General features: G+C 42.9%; 1 protein-coding gene across 2 annotated transcripts in view; it reads right to left on the reverse strand.

Annotated features, from left to right (window-relative positions):
* LOC126482332 (uncharacterized) overlaps window positions 1-21,886 on the reverse strand; it is a 652,552-nt gene that overhangs the window by 273,301 nt on the left and 357,365 nt on the right. For both annotated transcript variants that reach the window (XM_050106392.1, XM_050106393.1), the window contains exons 4-6: window positions 17,044-17,143; window positions 4,959-5,145; window positions 1,103-1,305 (exon numbers count right to left, since the gene is read on the reverse strand). In XM_050106392.1, coding sequence (XP_049962349.1) covers window positions 1,103-1,305; window positions 4,959-5,145; window positions 17,044-17,143 — 490 coding nt within the window. The remainder of the gene's footprint in view (window positions 1-1,102; window positions 1,306-4,958; window positions 5,146-17,043; window positions 17,144-21,886) is intronic.

Here is a 21,886-nt window from a genome sequence, read left to right on the forward strand (position 1 = left end):
TCACAGACATCCTGCATCTTTATATGTTGTCTCTCATGCAGCAGTTGGTTGATTTGGGGGAGGGGACCAAACAGCGAGGTCATCAGTTCCACCGATATAGGGAAGAATGGAGAAGGAAGTAGGCCGTGTCCTTGCAAAAGAACCATCCTGGCATTTGCCTGAAGTGATTTAGGGAAATAACGAAAAACTTAAATCAGGATGGCCGAACGCGAGTTTGAACCGTCTTCCTCCAGAATGCGAGTCCAATGTGCTAACCGCTGCGCCACCTCGCTCGGTCGTGCAGCAGTATCGTGGCCAGCATCCTTAAATGTTGTCTCTCATGCAGCAGTATCGTGGTGTTATTTTTCAGCGGAAAATGCTCGTCCATACATAGCATGCGTCTTTATGAACCGTGCGTAATGTCGAGATACTCTTGTGGCCAATAAGATCCACAGCTCTTTCCCTGACAGAACATGTACGGCAGCAGCTGGGTCGTCTACACTATCCTTTGCGAGTATCCAGGTGATCAAGGGCCAGATACACTAGCTGTGGTACAAAACTTGTCTCGGGAGAGGATGCAATGCATTTATGGCAGTATTCTCAGTCCAACCTGTGGATGCGTTCAGGCCAGAGGGGATGGAACGTTTTACTGATAAGTGTGCTCATACTGCCAAGTTCTTTGTAAATTTGACTCGATTTTGTAATGAATGAAATAACATCAGATATCCTCTCATACCGAGAGCATTCGTTTCGTTTCCTCGTCCCCTTCTGGGTGCTTCATTTTTTTTTTTTTATCGGGAAGTGTATTTCCGCTGGATATCTGTGCTATCGTGTTCTACCTCCTGTAGCACAGGCTGGACCTGCTCACGTCATTATCGAACGATAGACGATGAACTTCTGGAAATTCATGTGACAGTTCATTCTAATCTGTGGTCTTCAATTTTTTGCGGGCAATAGGATCCGGTGATTTAAGTAGTAGTAGTGTTTGAAGGCCAGTAAATGTTGTAACTGTAAAAGCGTTTATTTGTCGCGGTAGGTTGTAGCAACCAGGAATGCACAGGTGAGAGAATACGCAGTAGCGCAGTAGAGCGGCCGGCGAGCCGGCTGGTGGGAAGAGACTCACCGGCGCCTCGAGCAGACCCCCGGACGCCCCCGCGAGCGCGAGCCCGGCGTACAGCATGCCGACCGACTGCGCAAAGTGGAAGAGCAGCCAGGCGGCGGCCAGCGGCAGGTTGACCAGCATCATGGCCGGCCGGCGGCCGATCGGCGTCGACAGCGGGCCCGACAGCAGGCAGCCCAGCGGCACGCAGATCAGGTTGATGCTGCCTGCCGGCACACAAGTCACCAGCTGCGGCTCAGACACTCGACTGGTGCAGTGTCATTAGGGGCTACGTCCAGAAAATAAAATAGCTAATTCACAGGATAAAATTAAAGCCATATGGTCAGTTGTGAAGGAAGTGTCTGGTCAGCAGCACAAGGTCCATGATATAAAGTCAGTTCGCAGTAATAATATTTCTGTTATTGATAAATCAGATATATGTACAGTATTTAACAATCATTTTCTGAGCATTGCTGGTGAATTAAATAAAAATTTAGTTTCTACAGGAAATCATATAAATTTCTTAGCAAATGCCTTTCCGAGATTGATGTCTGAAATACTCCTCTGTGATACAGACAAGAGGGAGATTGAGTCAATAATTAAATCACTGAAGACTAAGGACTCTCGTGGTTATGATGGAGTGTCTAGCAGAATATTAAAGTACTGTGCTGCACGTGTTAGCCCCGTATTTAGCCATATTTGTAATTTTTCCTTTAGGAATGGTCAGTTTCCTGAGCGATTAAAGTACTCAGTAGTAAAGCCGCTTTATAAAAAGGGTGAAAGGGATAATGTAGATAATTTTAGACCTATTTCTATGCCAACAGTGTTTGCAAAAGTTATCGAAAATGCTGTGTATGTAAGGTTAACTGATCATTTTATATCACACGATTTGCTATCAAATGTACAGTTCGGCTTTAGAAGTCGTTTGACAACTGAAAATGCTATATTCTCTTTTCTCTGTGAAGTACTGGATGGGCTAAACAAAAAGTTTCGAACGCTTGGCATATTTTTTAATTTAACTAAGGCATTTGACTGTGTTGATCTCACAATATTTCTCCAGAAATTGGACCATATAAGGAATAAGGGGAGTAGCTCACAATTGGTTTACCTCTTACTATAGCAACAGGCAGCAAAAGGTCATTATTCATAATGTTGATAACGGCCGTGATGTGGGATCTGAGTGGGGTACTGTCAAGTAGGGGGTGCGCCAGGGATCAGTGTTGGGGCTGCTCCTGTTCCTTATTTATATAAATGATATGCCCTCTAGTATTATGGGTAACTCTAAAATATTTCTGTTTGCTGATGACACTAGCTTGGTAGTAAAGGATGTTGTGTGCAACATTGACTCGGTTTCAAATAGTGCAGTACATGACCTCAGTTCATGGCTTGTAGAAAATAAACACACAATTCAACAAACCCTGACGTTATAATCTCACAGAACGGGCATATGACTTGTGAAACTGAAAAGTTCAAATCTCTAGGTGTTCAGATAGATAGTAAGCTGTCGTGGAAAGCCCACGTTCAGGATCTTGTTCAAAGACTTAATGCTGCCATTTTTACTATTCGAACGGTATCAAAAGTGAGTGATACTTCGACACGTAAATTAGTCTACTTTGCTTGTTTTCGTTCACTTATGTCGTAAGGTATTATGTTTTGGGGTAACTCTTCCCATTCTAGAAGGATATTTTTGGCTCAGAAACGGGCGGTTCGGGCAAGAAGTGGTGTGAGTTCACGAGCCTCTTGTCGACCTCTGTTCACGAGTCTGGGTATTTTGACATTGGCCTCTCTATATGTATATTCCTTATTGTCGTTTCTTGTTACCAATATTAGTTTATTCCCAAGAATAAGCAGCTTTCACTCGGTTAATACTCGGCAGAAATCAAACCTCCATTTGGATCGGACTTCCTTAACTCTTGTGCAAAAAGGTGTGCAGTATACTGCTGCATCCATTTTCAATAAGCTGCCACTCGAATTCAAAAATCTTAGCAGTAATCCACGCGCTTTCAAATCGAAACTGAAGAGTTTCCTCACGGGTCACTCCTTTTCCTTGAAAAATTAAGCTGATTCTTATTGTATTGCTGATAGCGTTTACTTAAACTGATGGACTGACTTTTTTCAGGTTCATGAACATTTATTTTTATCTGTTATTACTTTTATGTTGTAAGTTCATGTACTGACACGTTCCATGACCTTGAAGGTTTGCTCCTCAATTTGGTCCTACGGAACTTGACGTGTACATAAATAAATTAATAAAAATGAGTACAGCAGTAATCGCAGGTGGCACTATGCCACGTAGAGCTGAGTGGGTGTTAAATTAGAGGCAACAGACTAAAACACCAAAGTCATGGCCTGTTATTTCTTTATACTTAAACCTGTGACTTCATAAGTGACTATGACTCCGGTTTTCAGTACTCTGAAACATCCCTTTTGATATGAAAACTGACCTCTAGGTGGAGAAAATGCAATCTGTTTGTCTTAGTAGTTACAGGAAATTTACAAAAAGCACAAGGGAATAATTAAAGGGGCATTAACATTAGCTAAACAAAGAGAAAACTAAGACCATAATCCTTACAACAGATATTTTGTACTGGACAGTGACTGGAGCTCTTGCACTGAGTGACCCATTCGCATGTTATGTCTTACCAGATACAATAATTTCAGACACCTGAACACGGGATTTTAAAATACCGAAACCGTTCGTGCTTTGAATAAGTAATTACTGCAGCTGAAGCGGATATGTCTTGATGTTGTTGTACAAAACTCTACCAGGCGGCTTCCTCTTTCATTTCTTAGCCCCAATCCTTATTCACCTACTACGTTTCCTTCTCTTCCTTTTCCTACTGTCGAATTCCAGTCACCCGTGACTATTAAATTTTCGTCTCCCTTCACTACCTGAATAATTTCTTTTATCTCATCATACATTTCATCAATTTCTTCATCATCTGCAGAGCTAGTTGGCATATAAACTTGTACTGCTGTAGTAGGCGTGGGCTTCGTGTCTATCTTGGCCACAACAATGGGTTCACTATGCTGTTTGTAGTAGCTTACCCGCACTCCTATTTTTTATTCATTATTAAACCAACTCCTGCATTACCCCTATTTGATTTTGTATTTATAACCCTGTATTCGCCTGACCAAAAGTCTTGTTCCTCCTGCCACCGAACTTCACTAATTCCCACTATATCTAACTTTAACCTGTCCATTTCCCTTTTTAAATTTTCTAACCTACCTGCCCGATTAAGGAATCTGACATTCCACGCTCCGATCCGTAGAACGCCAGTTTTCTTTCTCTTGATAACGACGTCCTCTTGAGTAGTCCCCGCCCGGAGATCCGAATGGGGGACTATTTTACCTTCGGAATATTTTACCCAAGAGGACGCCATCATCATTTAATCATACAGTAAAGCTGCATGCCCTCGGGAAAAATTACTGCTGTAGTTTCCCCTTGCTTTCAGCCGTTCGCAGTACCACAACAGCAAAGCCGTTTTGGTTAGTGTTACAGGGCCAGATCAGTCAATCATCCAGACTGTTGCCCCTGCAACTACTGAAAAGGCTGCTGCCCCTCTTCAGGATCCACACGTTTGTCTGGCCTCTCAACAGATACCCCTGCGTTGTGGTTGCACCTATGGTACGGCTATCTGTATCGTTGAGGCACGCAAGCCTCCCCACCAACGGTAAGGTCCATGGTTCATGGGGAGAGGGGGGGGATGTGTCTTAAGTAATTAATTATCAGGCCTCGCAGTTGCGGATGTCTTAGATGCCAAATCTCGTGCAAAATCATTTTAAATTTTTGTAAAAGTAAGCAGTGTTTGATTTTGGCAATTTCAGTGGTGCCCTCGTAATGGGGCTCGTTTAATTGGCTGATGTGAGGCGTACTCACTGAACCAGGAGAGCTCGGCGTCGGTGAGCGTGAGGTGGCCGGGCTCCTCCGCCGCCCCCAGCGTCGCGTTGCCCGCGTCGCCGGCTACCAGCGGCCGCCTGCTGACCGCCGGGATGACGATCGTGGGGAAGCCCAGCGTCATGCCGTAGCCCAGCAGCAGCACGTTCTTCGCCGACGTCGCCAGCACCTTCAGCACACAACACACCACCCGCCACTACTGTACTCTTGCGTGAGACTACAAATGGTTACACGTACACCAAAATGCCGCTACACTTTGTTCGAAATGATGTTGGATCTGACACTTCGGCGAGAGCACGTGGATGTATGGAGCAGAATTGCTACGTCCCGCACAGAATACAAACCTCCATATTACACTTCATTCATCTCATTCACACTCGCAAACTGTTCAGTGCACGAAGATGGAACTGGCATCAGTGTGCTCTGGAAGGTGTGCACTATGTCCTTTCTCTCTCTTATTTATTTATTTATTTATGTTTGTATTCTGACTGGTTTGATGCGGCCCGCCACGAATTTCTCTCCCGTGTCAACCTTTTAATCTCAGAGTAGCACTTGCACTCTACATGCTCAATTATTTCAAATGTTAAAATGGCTCTGAGCACGATGGGACTCAACATCTGAGGTCATCAGTCCCCTAGAACTTTTTTAGAACTACTTAAACCTAACTAACCTAAAGACATCACACACATCCATGCCCGAGGCAGGATTCGAACCTGCGACCGGAGCAGTCACTCGGAAGTGCCTAGAACCGCACGGCCACCACGGCCGGCTCTCAATTATTTGTTGGACGCATTCTAAACTCTGTTTCCCTACAGTTTTTACCCTCTACAGCTCCCTCTAGTACCCTGAAAGTTACTCCGTGATCTCGTAACAGATGTTCTAACATCCTCTCTCTTCTTCTCGTTAGTGTTTTCCACATATTACTTTCGTCACCGATTCTGCGCGTAACCTCCTAATTCCTTACCTTATCAGTCGACCCAATTTTCAACATTCTTCTATAGCGCCACGTCTTAAATGCCTCGATTCTCTTCCGTTCCGGTTTTCTTACAGTCCGTGTCTCACTACCATGCAATGTCGTGCTCCAAACGTACATTCTCAGAAATTTCTTCTTCACATTACGACCTATATCTCATAATAGCAGACTTAGGAATCCCTTTTTTGCCAGTGCTAGTCTGATTTTTATGTCCTCCTCGACCCGTCCATCATGGGTTACTTTGCTTCCTACGTAACAGAATTCCTTAACTTCATCTAGTTCATGATCCACAATTCTGCTGTTAGGTTTCCCTCTATTATCATTTTTGCTTCTTCTGATTACTTTCGTCTTTCTTCGATTTAGTCTCAGTCCACATTTTTGTACTCATTAGACTGTTCATTCCATTCAGCAGATCATGTAATTTTCTTCACTTTCACTCGGAATAGCAATATCATCAGCGAATGGTATCATAGGTATCCTTTCACCTTGAATTTTAATTCCACTTCTGCACCTTTTTATAAAATTCCATCATTGCTTCTTCGATATACAGATTTAACAGTAGGGGCAAAAGACTACATCCCTTCCTTACACCCTTTTTAATCCGAGCGTTTCATTCTTGGTCATCCACCTCTTGGTTCTTGTACACATTGTATATCCTCCCATCTCCCCTATAGCTTACCCCTATTTTTCTCAGAGTTTCGAACATTTTGCAACATTTTACACTGTCGAACGCTTTTTCCAGGTCCACAAATAATGTGTCTTTTCTTTAGTCTTGCTTCCATTGTCAGCCGCAACGTCAGAACTGTCTCTCTGGTACGTTTACCTTTCCTAAAGCCAAACTGATCGTCATCCAACACATCCTCAATTTTCTTTTCCATTCTTCTGTATATTATTCTTGTCAGCAACTTGGATGCATACATGTTAAACTAGCTGTGCAATAATTATCGCAATTGTCGTTTCTTGAAATCTTATGAATTGTGTGGATGATGTTTTTCCAAATGTCTGATGCTAAGTCGCCAGTCTTATCATTCTACATTCTAGTCGTTTTGTTGCCTCTTCTACCTATGATTTTAGAAATCCTGATGGATTGTTATATATGCCTTAGGTCTTATTTGATCTTACGTCGCCCAAAGCTCTTTTAAATTATAATTCCAGTACTGGATCCCATATCCCTTCCCTGTCGACTCCTGTTTCTTCTTCTCTCACGCCATCACACAAATCTTCCGCTTCGTACAGGCCTTTGATGTACTCTTTTTCGCGTAACCGATCTCTCCTCTGCATTTATCAGTGGAATTCCCATAGCACTCTTAATGGGACAGCCCTTGTTTTTACTTTCACCGACGGTTGTTTTGACTTTATTACACGCTGAATCCGTCCTTACAGCCATCATTTCTTTTTCAGTTTCTTCACAATTTTTGTTCAGCCATTTTGCCTTAGCTTCTCTGCACTTCCTAGGTGACTTGTATTTCTGTATTCCTGGACTTCCCTGAATATTTGCACATCCTTCTTTCATTGATCAACAGAAGTATTACTTCTGTTATCCATGGTTTCTACGCAGTTACCTTGCTTGTACCTATGGTATTCTTTCCAACGTCTGTGATCGCCCATGTTAGAGATGTCCATCCCTCTTCAGTTGAACTGTTCATACAATTACTGGTTATCGTACTATCTATAGCCACAGAGTATTTCAAGCGTTTCCGTTAATTCCTTAGCACCCTACTTCCTTGCGCATTGATTCTTCCTGACTACTCTCTTAAACTTCAGCCTTCTATAAATCACTGCTAATTCGTGATCTGAGTCTATATTTACTTCTGGCTAAAACTCAGAATCCAGTATCCGATTTCGGAATCTCTGCCTGACCATGATGTAATCTAACTGAAACCTTTCCATACCTCCCGGCCAGCAGTTAAGTTGGTTGGTTGGTTTGGGGAAGGAGACCAGACAGCGTGGTCATCGGTCAGCAGTTAAGTCCCATAAGATTTCACACACACACCTCCCGGACTTTTCCAAGTAGTTTTATTTACGACAACAAATTATTAAGAAGATTTATGGACACTTTACGAAGATGCGTTTTCTGACGCCGTTACCGAATTTTCGACGTGCGGGGAGCTTTTTTGTTATTAAATCAAGGTTAAAATACTCGAAGTTTTCATCTTCTCATCCGAAACTCTGTCAGTAATTTCTAACACGAGAGAATGTGAGTTACATGAGATGCATAATGCTCCGCTCCCATGTCGAATGCTAAGCATTCATCTGTTTGTTTTCGTTACGAGGAACGCGTCGCTACATTTATTTTTTTTTCTGGTTAGGCTGACTACTGATTTCTACGACAAAAGAAATATTTTTGCATGTTGAAGGGGGAAACAGTATCGGTTTAGCAGGAATTGCAATGCAAAATACATTGCCTCAATGTAGCAACAATTATATTGCAGTGAGAGAGATTTATACCACCTCACTGTTAGCAGCAATCAAATTGCAGTGAGAGAGACCTTTTTGTATGATAAAGACTGAATTCCACAGATGAACTTCGTTTGGACACATTTCCCGATAATAGCTTTCTAATATGATTTTGCCTGCTGTAAATCGTTTTTATGGCGATAACTAAAGAATACTACTGTTATTAGTCTCGTAACTGTGACTGTTGTTTAATCGATCACTTGATCATTTCCTCAACTGTACATGATGAACACAGTGCTGTCTTTTAAATTATTTACCCACAGATTATTTCGATCACAGGCCATCTTCATAGCGGAAAAATATCTGTTACATAGGCAACATCACATGAAATTAATGCCTTTAGACATGAAATGAAGAACATTGATGTTTTTCAAGTCATCAATGGGCTTCATCATATGTCTAAAAGTATGAGTGTGATGTGATGTTGCCTTTATAAAAGACATCTTTCGACTGTGAAGATGGTCTATGACAGAAATGGATTGTGAATAAATAATTTACAAGACAGTAGTGTGTTCATTACTCATTTTTCCAAATTGTCTAAAATAACTTCATTCTGTCATGCTTTTTCCAAGATTGCGTATGACTGACAGTCTTCCAACTTCAGTCTACCAAGGTGACTTTCGTTGATGAGCGCTGCGACAGCAGACAGAATAAATTTGTTATTATTGCTGTCAGCGTAACTTTTATAATTTTTGCACATCTCAGTTATGTTGGTTTAAATGGCAGCGATAACGCGGCAACCTTACGTCAGTATGCACATATATTTTTGCCATTTCGTCTATTTCATGTTGGGGAAACGGTAGTTTGTGGAGAGATATTAGATCCATAACTTCCACATTTTTAGGATTATTGCTTGCTTCGATCGACATTATGACGCTGAAGCCAATCAATTTCATCACCACTTTCGCTTCTCCGTGGTCGATGCCTAGTCAATAACAACATAATGTTTAGGAGCGTTATCAAGAACAATTGTTGAAACGGGCAGAGCGTTTCTCTCGACTGACCTCGTACGGTAAACCCCTGGCCAAGAAAGCGACATCGAACTTTTACATAAACGAACTTTCTACTGACGTTGCTCAGTACCACACAACACACGACAAATAACACTACAGTACTAACAGATAAAATGTTATATATATGGTTTTTCTGCTGGATGGCGCTACCATAGGCCAGACGGATGTCAATTGCGTATTTTTAAATGGGAACCCCCATTTTTTATTAATATTCGTGTAGTACGTAAAGAAATATGAATGTTTTAGTTGGACCACTTTTTTCGCTTTGTGATAGATGGCGCTGTAATAGTCACAAACATATGGCTCACAATTTTAGACGAGCAGTTGGTAACAGGTACGTTTTTTAAATTAAAATACAGAACGTAGGTACGTTTGAATATTTCATGTCGGTTGTTCCAGTGTGATACATGTACCTTTGTGAATTTATTATTTCTAAGAACGCATGATGTTACAGCGTGATATTTCCTGTAAATACCACATTAATGCAATAAATCTCAAAATGATGTCCGTCAACCTCAATGCATTTGGCAACGCGTATAATGACATGCCTCTCAACAGCGAGTAGTTCGCCTTCCGTGATGTTCGCACATGCATTGACAGTGCGCTGGTGCATGTTGTCATGCGTTGTCGGTGGATCACGATAGCAAATATACTTCAACTTTGCCTACAGAAAGAAATCCGGGGACGTCAGATCCGGTGAACGTGCGGGCCATGGCATGGTGCTTAGACGACCAATCCACCTGTCATTAAATATGCTATTCAATACCGCTTCAACCGCACGCGAGCTATGTGCCGGACATCCATCATGTTGGAAGTACATCGCCATTCTGTCATACAGTGAAACATCTTGTAGTAACATCGGTAGAACATTACGTAGGAAATCAGCATACATTGCACCATTTAGATTGCCATCGATAAAATGGGGGCCAATTATCCTTCCTCCCATAATGCCGCACCATACATTAACCCGCCAAGGTCGCTGATGTTCCACTTGTCGCAGCCATCGTGGATTTTCCGTTGCCCAGTAGTGCATATTATGCTGGTTTACGTTACCGCTGTTGGTGAATGACGCTTCGTCGCTAAATAGAACGCGTGCAAAAAATCTGTCATCGTCCCGTAATTTCTCTTGTGCCCAGTGGCAGAAGTGTAGACGACGTTCAAAGTCGTCGCCATGCAATTCCTGGTGCATAGAAATATGGTACGGGTGCAATCGATGTTGATGTACCATTCTCAACACCGACGTTTTTGAGATACCCAATTCTCACGCAATTTGTCTGCTAATGATGTGCAGATTAGCCGCGACGGCAGCTAAAACACCTACTTGGGCATCATCATTTGTTGCAGGTCGTGGTTGACGTTTCACATGTGGCTGAACACTTTCTGTTTCCTTAAATAACGTAACTATCCGGCGAATGGTCCGGACACTTGGATGATGTCGTCCAGTATACCGAGCCCGTTGGACATTTTGATCACAATAGCCATACATCAACGCGATATCGACCTTTTCCGCAATTGGTAAAAGGTCCATTTTAACACGGGTAATGATCACGAAGCAAATACCGTCCGCGCTGGCGGAATGTTACGTGATACCACGTAATTATGCGTTTGTGACTATTACAGAGCCATCTATCACAAAACAAAAAAGTGGTCCAACTAAAACATTTATATTCCTTTACGTTCTACACGAATATGTAATAAAAAATGGGGGTTCCTATTTAAAAAAAAAACGCAGTTGATATCCGTTTGATCTATGGCAGCGCCATCTAGCGGGCCAACCATAGCGACATCTGGTTTCCCTCTTCAAGCTAGACAAGTTTCGTTCTTCGTAGTTTTTTCGTTTGATGCTTATTTCGTGAGATATTTGGCCCGGCCACTATCAGTGGACCACCCTGTATATGTATACAAAAAATCTCTACTTCCAATGGACGATCCCACAGGAAAGATGTGTGAAATTTAGTGCAAGTGGCAAGTGATGTTGATGAAAGTTTGGGAACTTCGGTAGCTGCTGCGGTTACAGGCCTCGTGGGATTGGGTGTAAACGTGCTACGCATCCCCCGTGCGTCTAGCCGCATAACTTCCTTTGTAGCTCGCATGAAGTACTCACATCAGAACAAAAACTTGTGCAAGTTTATTTCTGCAAGTCGCTTCTCCAGGTGCTTGCAGTAGTGTTACCACAAGAGGCGCGTCGTGACATGGGCAAATGGAAGATCACTGTTTTGTGGTTTAAAAAACAGAGTGGCCTCCTCCGTTGTTGCATTATTATTATTATTATTATTATTGAAGAAAATTCGTTAAGAAAATCGCAATTAAGAAAAAAACGAAATGTTTGGATGAAGTGAGTGGATACAGAAAAGCACATATTTTAGTTATCAAAAAGCACTATTCAATGAAACAGAGGACTTAACTCTGATAAAAAAACTGTTTGAGAATGTGGTATGCATCTCTTTTCAACTGTGCAGTCGATGATTCGAAAACAGGATACAATAATGCCGCAAGCTCTATCACCAAGAGATGACCTTTTAATTACTCTTCAGTTTTGGCCTATTTATTATTCTTGGCCTATTTATTATTCTACTTTCTATTCTGGTGAAACAAAGTAATCGGTAAATTCGTTAAACGTCCTTGCATTGGGAAACATATATGTTTAGGAATTCCAACAATGCATTTGTTTCGGTCTATATGTCTTTGCGACATTGACATTTTCGTACAGGTATTGAACACACAAATCTCGGGACCTTTGCCTTTCGCGGGCAATGGTCCTGAGTTCGAGTCTCGGTCTGGCACACAGTTTTAATCTGCCAGGAAGTTTCATATCAGCGCACACTCCGCTGCAGAGTGGAAATCTCATTCTGGAAACATCCCCCAGGCCTTGGCTAAGCCATGTCTCCGCAGTATCCTTTCTTTCAGGAGTGCTAGTTCTGCAAGGTTCGCAGGAGAGCTTCTGTAAAGTTTGGAAGGTAGGAGACGAGATACTGGCAGAAGTAAAGCTATGAGGACGGGCCGTGAGTCGTGCTTGGGTACCTCAGTTGGTAGAGCACTTGTCCGCGAAAGGCAAAGGTCCCGAGTTCGAGTCTCGGTCCGGCACACAGTTTTAATCTGCCAGGAAGTTTAAAAACTACAATCAATGGAGTGGCGCCACTCCACTCTCCTCTGAAGAATAAGTTCAACGCCTCACCTTGAGTCGGCAAAGTCAGGGCGATGGTCTTCTGGAACTCTGAAGGGGCTATTTTGTTTGATGCCCTCCCTCCCTCCTTCATGGTGCAATGATCAACTCTGAAGTGTACTGAAGAAACGACTTCAACGTGTTCGTCGCCACAAAAATGTACACGAACTTCGCCTCCATGACAAAGCAAGACCTCACAAGAGTCTGCTTACCTGAGAGGAGCTCACAAAACTTCGTTGGACTATTCTTCCTCATCTTCGCTGCAGCCCGGATTTACACCTTCCGACTCTCATCTGTTTGGCTCAATGAAGGATGCACTACATGGATGCAATGCTTGGATGATGGGAAGGTTATTAATGCAGCAAGACGTTGCCTTCAACGTCGCCCCCAATAGGGGGCGTAAGGCCGCCGCATTGAACGGAGATTATGTTGAGAAACAGGTTTGGGAAGTCAAAAGAGTATGGAATGGAATCTTAAATAACGTTAACTTGCTTTCAGAAAAAATGTGTTGCATTACTTACTGAACACTCCTCGTATCTACTTTAGCCACCGCTTTTTTTTGAGTCCCCCTAAAAACTTCTGGAACTCCACTTTCCAATAGCTTTTAGCTCCCTCAGCGATACGTTTCAGTCTCATCCGTGCGTGTAAAACGACAGTTCTTTAAGATTATTCACTGGGGCAGTTGAGCCTCAGTGTCGACGTCATATCGGTAAGCATATGTTTCATCATCTGTTATGACAAGTCTTGTTGCTGATTTCATCTTGTGACTCCCAAGCAACTTGCATTCGCCGCTGTTTTTCTTCAAAATTCGACAGCTTTGCAATGAATTTTGACCTCACATGTTTCACAATCAGAACTTCCGAAGAAATATCATTACACGAGCCAGATGACATGCCAACATCACCAGCAGCTTCTCTGATCGCGATTCAGCGATCATTCATAACCATTTCTATAACTTTTTCCACGATTTCATCGTCTGATGATGTGCTCCGGCGTCCAGGGCTCTCGTCATCTTCGACGTCTTCAAAGTTTTCTTACAAACGCTTGTAACACTCGCAAGCCCTTGTTTTGCGCAAAGTAGACTCATCGAAGACAATATTTAACATTTCTAAAATTTTGCTCAACTTTATACAGTTCTTACAGCAAACTTAAATACAAATTCTCTGATCCATTTGCGTAAAACATTTTTTGACGGCTGCCAGCAGATTCATATTGCTAACATAGTACAGATACTTTTCAGACACGTTAACCCATATAACAACGAAAAAATCGCACGATTCTGATACAACACGTGAAATTGTAAAATGCCCGTTACGTCTTGAACACACTTCGTACATCTTCCAATAGCCATTGCTCCTTCAACAAACACTACAGTCTTGCAGTTGTAGTCTATGTCTCCTCTTACTGTGATATCCGGACTTGCTCCTGTTAGTTGTTGCCTCACGCTACGTTGCCACTCGCCTAGTCGTCACTGTACTGGCAGACGACATGGGTGGTATCTGCGCTCATCAATCAACACAGTTTTGCGTTATTCTCCTCTCTAGTTGTGTCTTTTGTTATGCCACCATAGGTAGGGTGCACGTTGAATTCACCCATTTTTCTGTATAACATTAGAGGCGAGAGCATACTGAAATCATCCCTATTTCACTGTACCACTAGACTTTGGATGCATTATGATGCGGTGCGAGGAGCAGCTGAAAGTAGGACCATTATTCGTTTCCACTTATTCACTCAATGCTTTGTAAGGCCGTGACAGGTAGCCTCAGTGCAAAACTTGTTAGATTTCGCCGCAGTCGTCGTGGGGTCTTGACGGTTACTCGTTTAATGTGATGATGGAGGCGCAACTCTCTCCTCACGAACAGCTGAATTAGCCCGGGATAGTACGATCTGTTGCCTTGGAGAATGAGGTAATGACTCGTGCCACGGACTCCTCAAAACTCCAAAATGGCAGGGAGTCATCATTACAGATGATCGCTCAAATGCAGTCCATAACTCTCAAACGTCGTTGAAGCTGAGTCCGGAGTCCAAATGTCTCATTCGATAGTGTCTCAAATGAAGTCAATAGGATTGAGGTTAGATGACGTCAGTGGTTGCAGCACTTCGTTTCCAAAACTGAAGCTCCTCTCCACTCTTAATACGCAAGAACTAGAATACTGAAATCAGTAGCAAATTGCCACCTAGAGTGGGTGGGACATGATGTATCCCTTTGAGTGACGAAATGTAATAAAATCACTAATTATTCGATTACCGAACTTTAATACGCCAACTCAACACGAATATTATAAATTACGAGAACAGCTAGTCCTCGCAATTTGTAACATTTGTGTTCGTTTCACCAATTAAAGCTCGACAGTAGAATAATAAGCCATTCTATTACATTCCGTCGCTCGAAGATATTCACCATGTGTCATCCATACAGTTAATGAGCTGATAGCTAGTCAGTTCTTTAAATTGTTCCCTACTTTTACTTTCATCACATAAAGTTACACACTGATTACAGATTTATTCAAATGAAAATTAATTTTGCACAAAAGTACAGGTTGCTGATTTGCAAGCCTTGGTGTGAGAAAATGGGTGCCAATTTGGGCAGTTAGATGTAGGAACACTGAGATTGCCGACAGTGTGGTGGAAGGGACACTGCAAGCAGCGTGCGTCGGCCGCTTTTTTGCACCATGGGGCTACGTTTTGCCAGCTGTCGAAGGTGCTTGCTCGTGGCCTGTGTAAGATAACAGTCAGGGAAGGTTACTTCAGAACACACACGCCTGAAATGGCATCCGGAGCCATGTGGTGAAGGTCCTATCGTTAATCTAGTTTACAAATTTATCAATGAATTCCTTCTTCTTCTTTTTTTTTGTTTTTTAAATACAAATTTTTGCATCGAGTACCTGTGGCACGTATAAATTAATTTAATGTGCACAGAAACCTCTCCCGCTTTTTTTCCACAATTTCACAGGGTCACACCAGCAGACCCATAAGTGCCTCAAAATATTTTAGCGTGATTACAGATTGCCTGAATGGTTCTGTAGAGGGAACAACGGATTCACTGCTTTTGTCGGTGAGAGAAGTGGAAAGGTGTATGACAGACCTCGTTTCGTATTGTGAAAACATGCCCTGCCTGATAATATCTCCACAGTATGAGTGAACGACGTCCTGTTGGTGAACTTGTGGGCATTGCCACATATGATTCCCAGTGTACTCATATCCTACCGTATCGTGCACCAACATTTACCACGACACAACGGTCTAGGTGACAATAATAATGTCACAGCACTCTTCCGCATTATGATATGAATAGTACTAAAAAGTCTAGGTGACCTTTATCCATGCTTTGAGTATAGTACGGCAATATTCTCGCGTCCACACAAATCTCCGAATCCTATGTAGTGAGCAAATGTACATTCGCTTCAACACTTTGAGATGTCTTGACCGCAATTTTATTGTATCAGTACATCTTAGGCGTTTTGACACTATGTCATTATCAAAGGTAAATGGTTGACGTCATAACTATGACACAGTGAAAACTTGTCCAAATGGATACATAGTATCTAATCAACATTCCTTCGCAACACGCATGTGCAAACAGGCTTAAGAATGGCCGATGAAATACAAGTTAATCAACGGGTTACAAAGGGATGTAGTCAATCGCCTGCACTTCTTGATAGGTACATTGCCGCATTCTTAAACACGTGGAATTTAAGTTCACCTTTGTTTAAAAGTACACTACGAAAGAAATGCTAATCGATTATGAAGAGTTAATTGTATATGGTGATGAAAACTGCTAACCGCTACATAAAAGCTGAGCTTACTGCCCCAAAAATATAAAATGAATATATCTACCGATAATAATAGCGGCATTGAGTTGTTATTTATGAGAAAATAATCGAAGGAGTAACAAGTTTTATCTATCTTGCGAATAAAATAAGTTTCTATACGATCAAAAAACTGGTAAAATTCCTGTATATTTGTGTCATTGTAAGTACAACTTCAAACAATGATGCCAGAAAGAAAAAAAAATACATTTTATAAAACTACGACGACAGTTCCTGTTCTTCTCTCCGGCAGTGAGACCTAGACGCTTATCAAACGACAGAGAAATAAGATTCAAGCGTCTGAAATGAGGCTCCTAAAAGCCGTATAAGGATGTACAAAATTTTATATAAGGAAAGTTCAAATCTGAACCAATAAACCATCAAATAGATGAACAAAGAGATAACTGGAAGGATCATGTGAAAGGACATTAGAGCAGCAGCAGTGGAGTATGTACCAGATGCAAAAAGAAGTCCTGGAAGAACCAGAAGGCGATGCCATCAATAAAGCTGACCCACGAAGGTGAAATCGGAGTAACGTCTAACCCCTGACATTGAATATGACGAAAGGCAGGCGTATGGCCACATTATCATCAAGTAGATTACAGTCTAATTCACTTTGAAGCACTTCAACAGCCACCTCATTGTGGCTTACCTGAGGCAAGGCCGCTCGGATCCTCTTCCTGAGGTCTTCCTTCGGCCGCGGTCCACCGTTCTGCTGTTCCCGCTTCTCAGCATAATTCGGCGTCGACGACCTGCAAAGGAGATGAGAATTAAAAACTTTAAATTTTGAGAACATTTCTCTTGGACAACAATGTCTTTTTATTACTTAAAAATGAACATGAACAGTCACAATAGCAATCAACTTTTTTTTTTGAGGTCACCGATTTCGGTCTTCAGACCTCACACTGAAATATATACGTACAACAGAATTCTATTGTATGTACAAATGGTTCAAATGGCTCTGAGCACTATGGGACTTAACTTCTGAGGTCATCAGTCCCCTAGAACTTAGAACTACTTAAACCTAACTAACCTAAGGACATCACACACATCCATTCCCAAGGCAGGATTTGAACCTGCGACCGTAGCGGTCGAGAGGTTCCAGACTGTAGCGACTAGAGCCGCTCGTCCACTCCGTCCGGCGTATGTACATATATCAGTGTTACGTTAGACCGAAACCGGTAACCTCGTAAAAAAAGATTTTTTTAAAACTTTAACCCTTTTTGTCAGAAAACAAATAGTTTTGGCTGACTTTTGGGGCTAGTTTTTGGATCCCTATTAGCAAAGTCTGGACAGAACCCGAGTACGACTCGAGCAGCGGCACTTTAAGTCAGGCGGACGGCGCCAGTGTCTTGCTCGTGCTGTGAGTAAAAATTCGTAGTCAACATTGCACCTCCTACCCTTTCTTGGTAGTCATGTGGACTGGGGAGGAAGGGTCTCAGCATTGTCCTACCACGTAGCTCTTTGTTTGTTGTATTTTTAATGACCCACCCTAAGACTTCTTAAGTTGGATCTTGAATGATTCTGAACTATCTGTACTCCAAAAAAAAGCTCTCTATGTTTCTGTTTTGAGTTTAGTCCCTTACTGCTTGCGCCTGCTACCTGCATCTTTGCTGGCACTCTACTCGAGTTCTACATTGTTTTGGCTTTAGGAATTTCGATGATAGCCATGGTTTAAATGCCTGGAATAAAAAAAAAATCAGAGACTCCTGTTCAGAAAGGGAAGTAGATGATTCTGATATTGATCCCGATTTCTGTTTGACTGGATGCCCACGCAAGTAACATATAAAAGAAAACAATATAACGAAGTGTTTGAAATATTGTTATTGATTAAATGAACTTTTCCAAAACAGCTGCATAAAAGAAACCGCATCCAACATGTGTCTGCAAAGTGTGTTCCAATGTCAGTAAGAGCCAGAAGGGAAAAACATGCCGGAAAGAAACATTCTGGTCGTGTCCGAATTGTGATGTACCTCTTTGTATGCCTAAATATATCAAAACATACCACACTTCAGAAAAGAACATGCTTCAGTGAAGTGAAATGTCATGTGGCGAGGGCCACCTGTCGGCTAGACTGGTCGCACAGTGCAAGTCTTTTTCAGTTACCACCGCTTCGGCGACTTGCGTGTTAATGAGGATGAAATGATGATGAAGACAATACAACAACCAATTCCTGAGGGGAGCATATCTCCGACCCAGCCAGGAATTGAGCCCGGGGCCCCTCGCAGGACATTCTGCACCACTGACCACTCAGCTGTGGAGGCAAACATGATACAGTAAAACATGTCTTATCTCTACTAAATTTAATATTTCATAGAAAGATTTTTACGATTAAACCAAGTTTCATCACTTCAAGTGAAACATCTTACACGTTTATTGCATCTACAGTTACAAAGTAATTGTTTTCGAAACATAAGAGGGCTATTTGTTTTCAACTTTCAGTCAGTTGCGACGTTAAAACGACAGTGAAAATCTGGTAATGTTTTGTACACATGTGCTGCACAGCGTCTTTGGTATGCCCATCTATCACTTCACATCGCACTTTTCAGCTCTGAGTGCACAGTTAGCTAGTAGATAAGTCACGTGTGAAGGTTGTGCCGAGGGATTTCGCCTGATTTCATGCAGCCCATATAGCATAACTGTCATGCGTTTCCTTCTTCATGACAATTCTCAACCGCACACTGTAGCTGCCGGCCTGTGTGGACGTGCGGTTCTAGGCGCTTCAGTTTGGAACCGCGTGACCGCTACGGTCACAGGTTCGAATCCTGCCTCGGGCATGGATGTGTGTGGTGTCCTTAGGTTAGTTAGGTTTAAGTAGTTCTAAGTTCTAGGGGGCTGATGACCACAGATGTTAAGTCCCATAGTGCTCAGAGCCATTTGAACACTGTAGCTGCAACAACGACACTCCCTCGGCGTTTTCGATGGGAAGCGTTGACCACCCGCCATACAGTGTGAACTTGGCTCTCTCTAATTTTCACCTCTTCACTCACATGAACCGATGGCTATGGGGACAGCATTTTTAGACAGACAACGTCCTGCAGACCAGAGTAGAGAACTGGCGGAAAGCACAGGTGGCTGTGTTCTATGATGAGGGTATGGGGAAGTTGGTACCATCGTATAGCAAATGTGTAAGTTCGCGCGGCGGTGAACAGAAATAGCTAGAAGGTGTACCTAAAGGTCGCAAATAAAACATTTTAGATTTTCACTGTGGTTTTCGTTAACGACGGATCGGAGGTTGATAAAAAAGATCCCTCGTGTGTTAAAACAGCAGTTGATTTGCATCATTCAGGGAGACTGAGGCCAGTCTCCAATTTGTTAACAGCAAGTTGATGACATTACGGACAGTGCTAACACAATAGACGCCTGTGAAGCGATCTTTAATGTGATTTAGTTTGTTTACGGTGGTGGAGAAATATATGACATAGAGGGATTCTGCAGCTGTTTCACTCTCTGATTTAATAACAGTTAATTTACATGTACACTTACGAAAGACGGATGGATGAACACGTCCACAATAAAAGAAGAAAAACTGCAACACCAAGAAGGAGTTGTGCAACATAAACGAAAGATGGTAGGCGTGTTTCTACATCTGAAAGATGATATGCATCAAAATTTCGCGCCAGTCGCATGAGTCTCTCTAGTAGCGCCACTATGAGGATGCAAGTCAGGTTTGCTTTAAATACACGCTCCAACGGCCGTGAGCATTAGTTAGCTTTGAAACTGGACGTGGCGAGTCGATGTTATTCAAGAATGCCATTCAGGCAACAAAGACGGTTTATCAACACCTCACTGAGTTTGGACAGATCATGTAATAGAGGTACGAGAAGCTGGTTCTTCTTCTGCGATGCTGCACAAAGACTTGGCAGGAATGTAGCAACTTTACAGGATTGCTGGCAGTGGTGATCACGAGAATATCCAGTCGCATGAAGACCAAGATTCGGATTACTACGTAGCACTGCCGAGAGGGCAGATCATTATGTTGGCGTATGGCTCTTTCGCATCGTACTGTATCTGTAGCAGTAATTTGAGCAGTAGTTGGCACAACAGTGACACAGCGAACTGGTAGAAATTGGTTCTTCGAGAACAGCTGCGAATCAGACGCCCTGTACAGTGCATTCCACTGACCCCACACTACCGCCGTTTGCAGTTTCAGTGGTGTCAAGCAAGAATTCGTTGGAGGGGAGGGTGGAGGTCTAATATGCTCTCTGATGAAAGCTGGTTCTGCCTCTGTGCCAATGATGGCCGTATGTTGGTTAGAAAGAAGGTACTTGAGGAACTACAACCAACCTGTACGAGTGCTAGGCACTCTGGACTTAGATCTGCAGTTAAGGTTTGAGGTATGATAGCAGGAGGACGTCCGTGGATATTCTACGCAGCCTGACTGTAAAACTGTACGTCAGTCTGGTGATTCGACCTGTTGCGCTGCCATTCATGAACAGCATTCCAGGGGGTGTTTTCCAACAGGATAATTCTCGCCCACATATCGCCGCAGTAACTCAAAATGCTCTCCTGAGTGTCGACATGTTGTCTTGGCCTGGTAGATCACCAGATCTGTCTCATGTGGAGCACATATGGGACATCATCGGACGGCAACTCCAGCGTTATTCACAAACAGAATTAAGTGCCCCTGTATTGAGCGAACAAGCGAAACAAGCATATGTCTCCATCCCACAAACTGACATCCGGCATCTGTAAAACACAATGCATGCACGTTTGCAAGCTTACATTAAAAAATTCTGGGGTTGCACGTGTCATTTACTTACCAGCATTTCACATTTTCAATGGCTTATCTCGCGCTTACATTAACGTGTGCTCTTCCAGTGTTAATCACTTAAATACACTGATCAGAGAGACCACTATGACCACCGACCCAATATCGATATAAACCCTTCTAGGCGATAGCAGCGTCACCTGGTGAGCAATGACTGCTAGTCAGACACACGCAAGGTGCATGTAATATCAGTGAACGTGCTGTCCCTGCGTAGAACGGGGAACGCATGCGATCTACCTGACTTCGACCGAGGGCAGATTGTAATGGCTCGGAGGCTCGTCACAAGCGTTTCGGAAAATACACGACTTAGTTGTTCGAGGAATGCTGTGGTGAGTGTATTCAACACGTGGTGAAACAGAGATGCAACAACGTTCAGACGTCGTGGGGTTAGCGGCCACCCCTCACTACAGATGTCAGAAGTCGTAGGCTGGGCAGACTGACAAAATAGGACAGGCGGGAAACTGTGGCGGAATTATCATCAGACATTAATGCTAGGCAGAGTGCAGGTGTGTCCGAACACACAGTGCACCGAACACTCCCAACGATGGGCCTCCACAGCCGACGACCCATGCGTGTGCCAATATTAATCCCACGATATCGGCGACTACGACTGAAATGGACACTTGACCATCGGCACTGGACGTTGGCACAGCGGCAGAGCGTTGCATTGTCTGATGAATCCTGATGCCTTCTTCATCATGGCGATGGTAGGGCGCGAATTCGT

The sequence above is a fragment of the Schistocerca serialis genome, chromosome 5 (assembly GCF_023864345.2).
Source record: "Schistocerca serialis cubense isolate TAMUIC-IGC-003099 chromosome 5, iqSchSeri2.2, whole genome shotgun sequence".
Classification (NCBI taxonomy): domain Eukaryota; kingdom Metazoa; phylum Arthropoda; class Insecta; order Orthoptera; family Acrididae; genus Schistocerca; species Schistocerca serialis.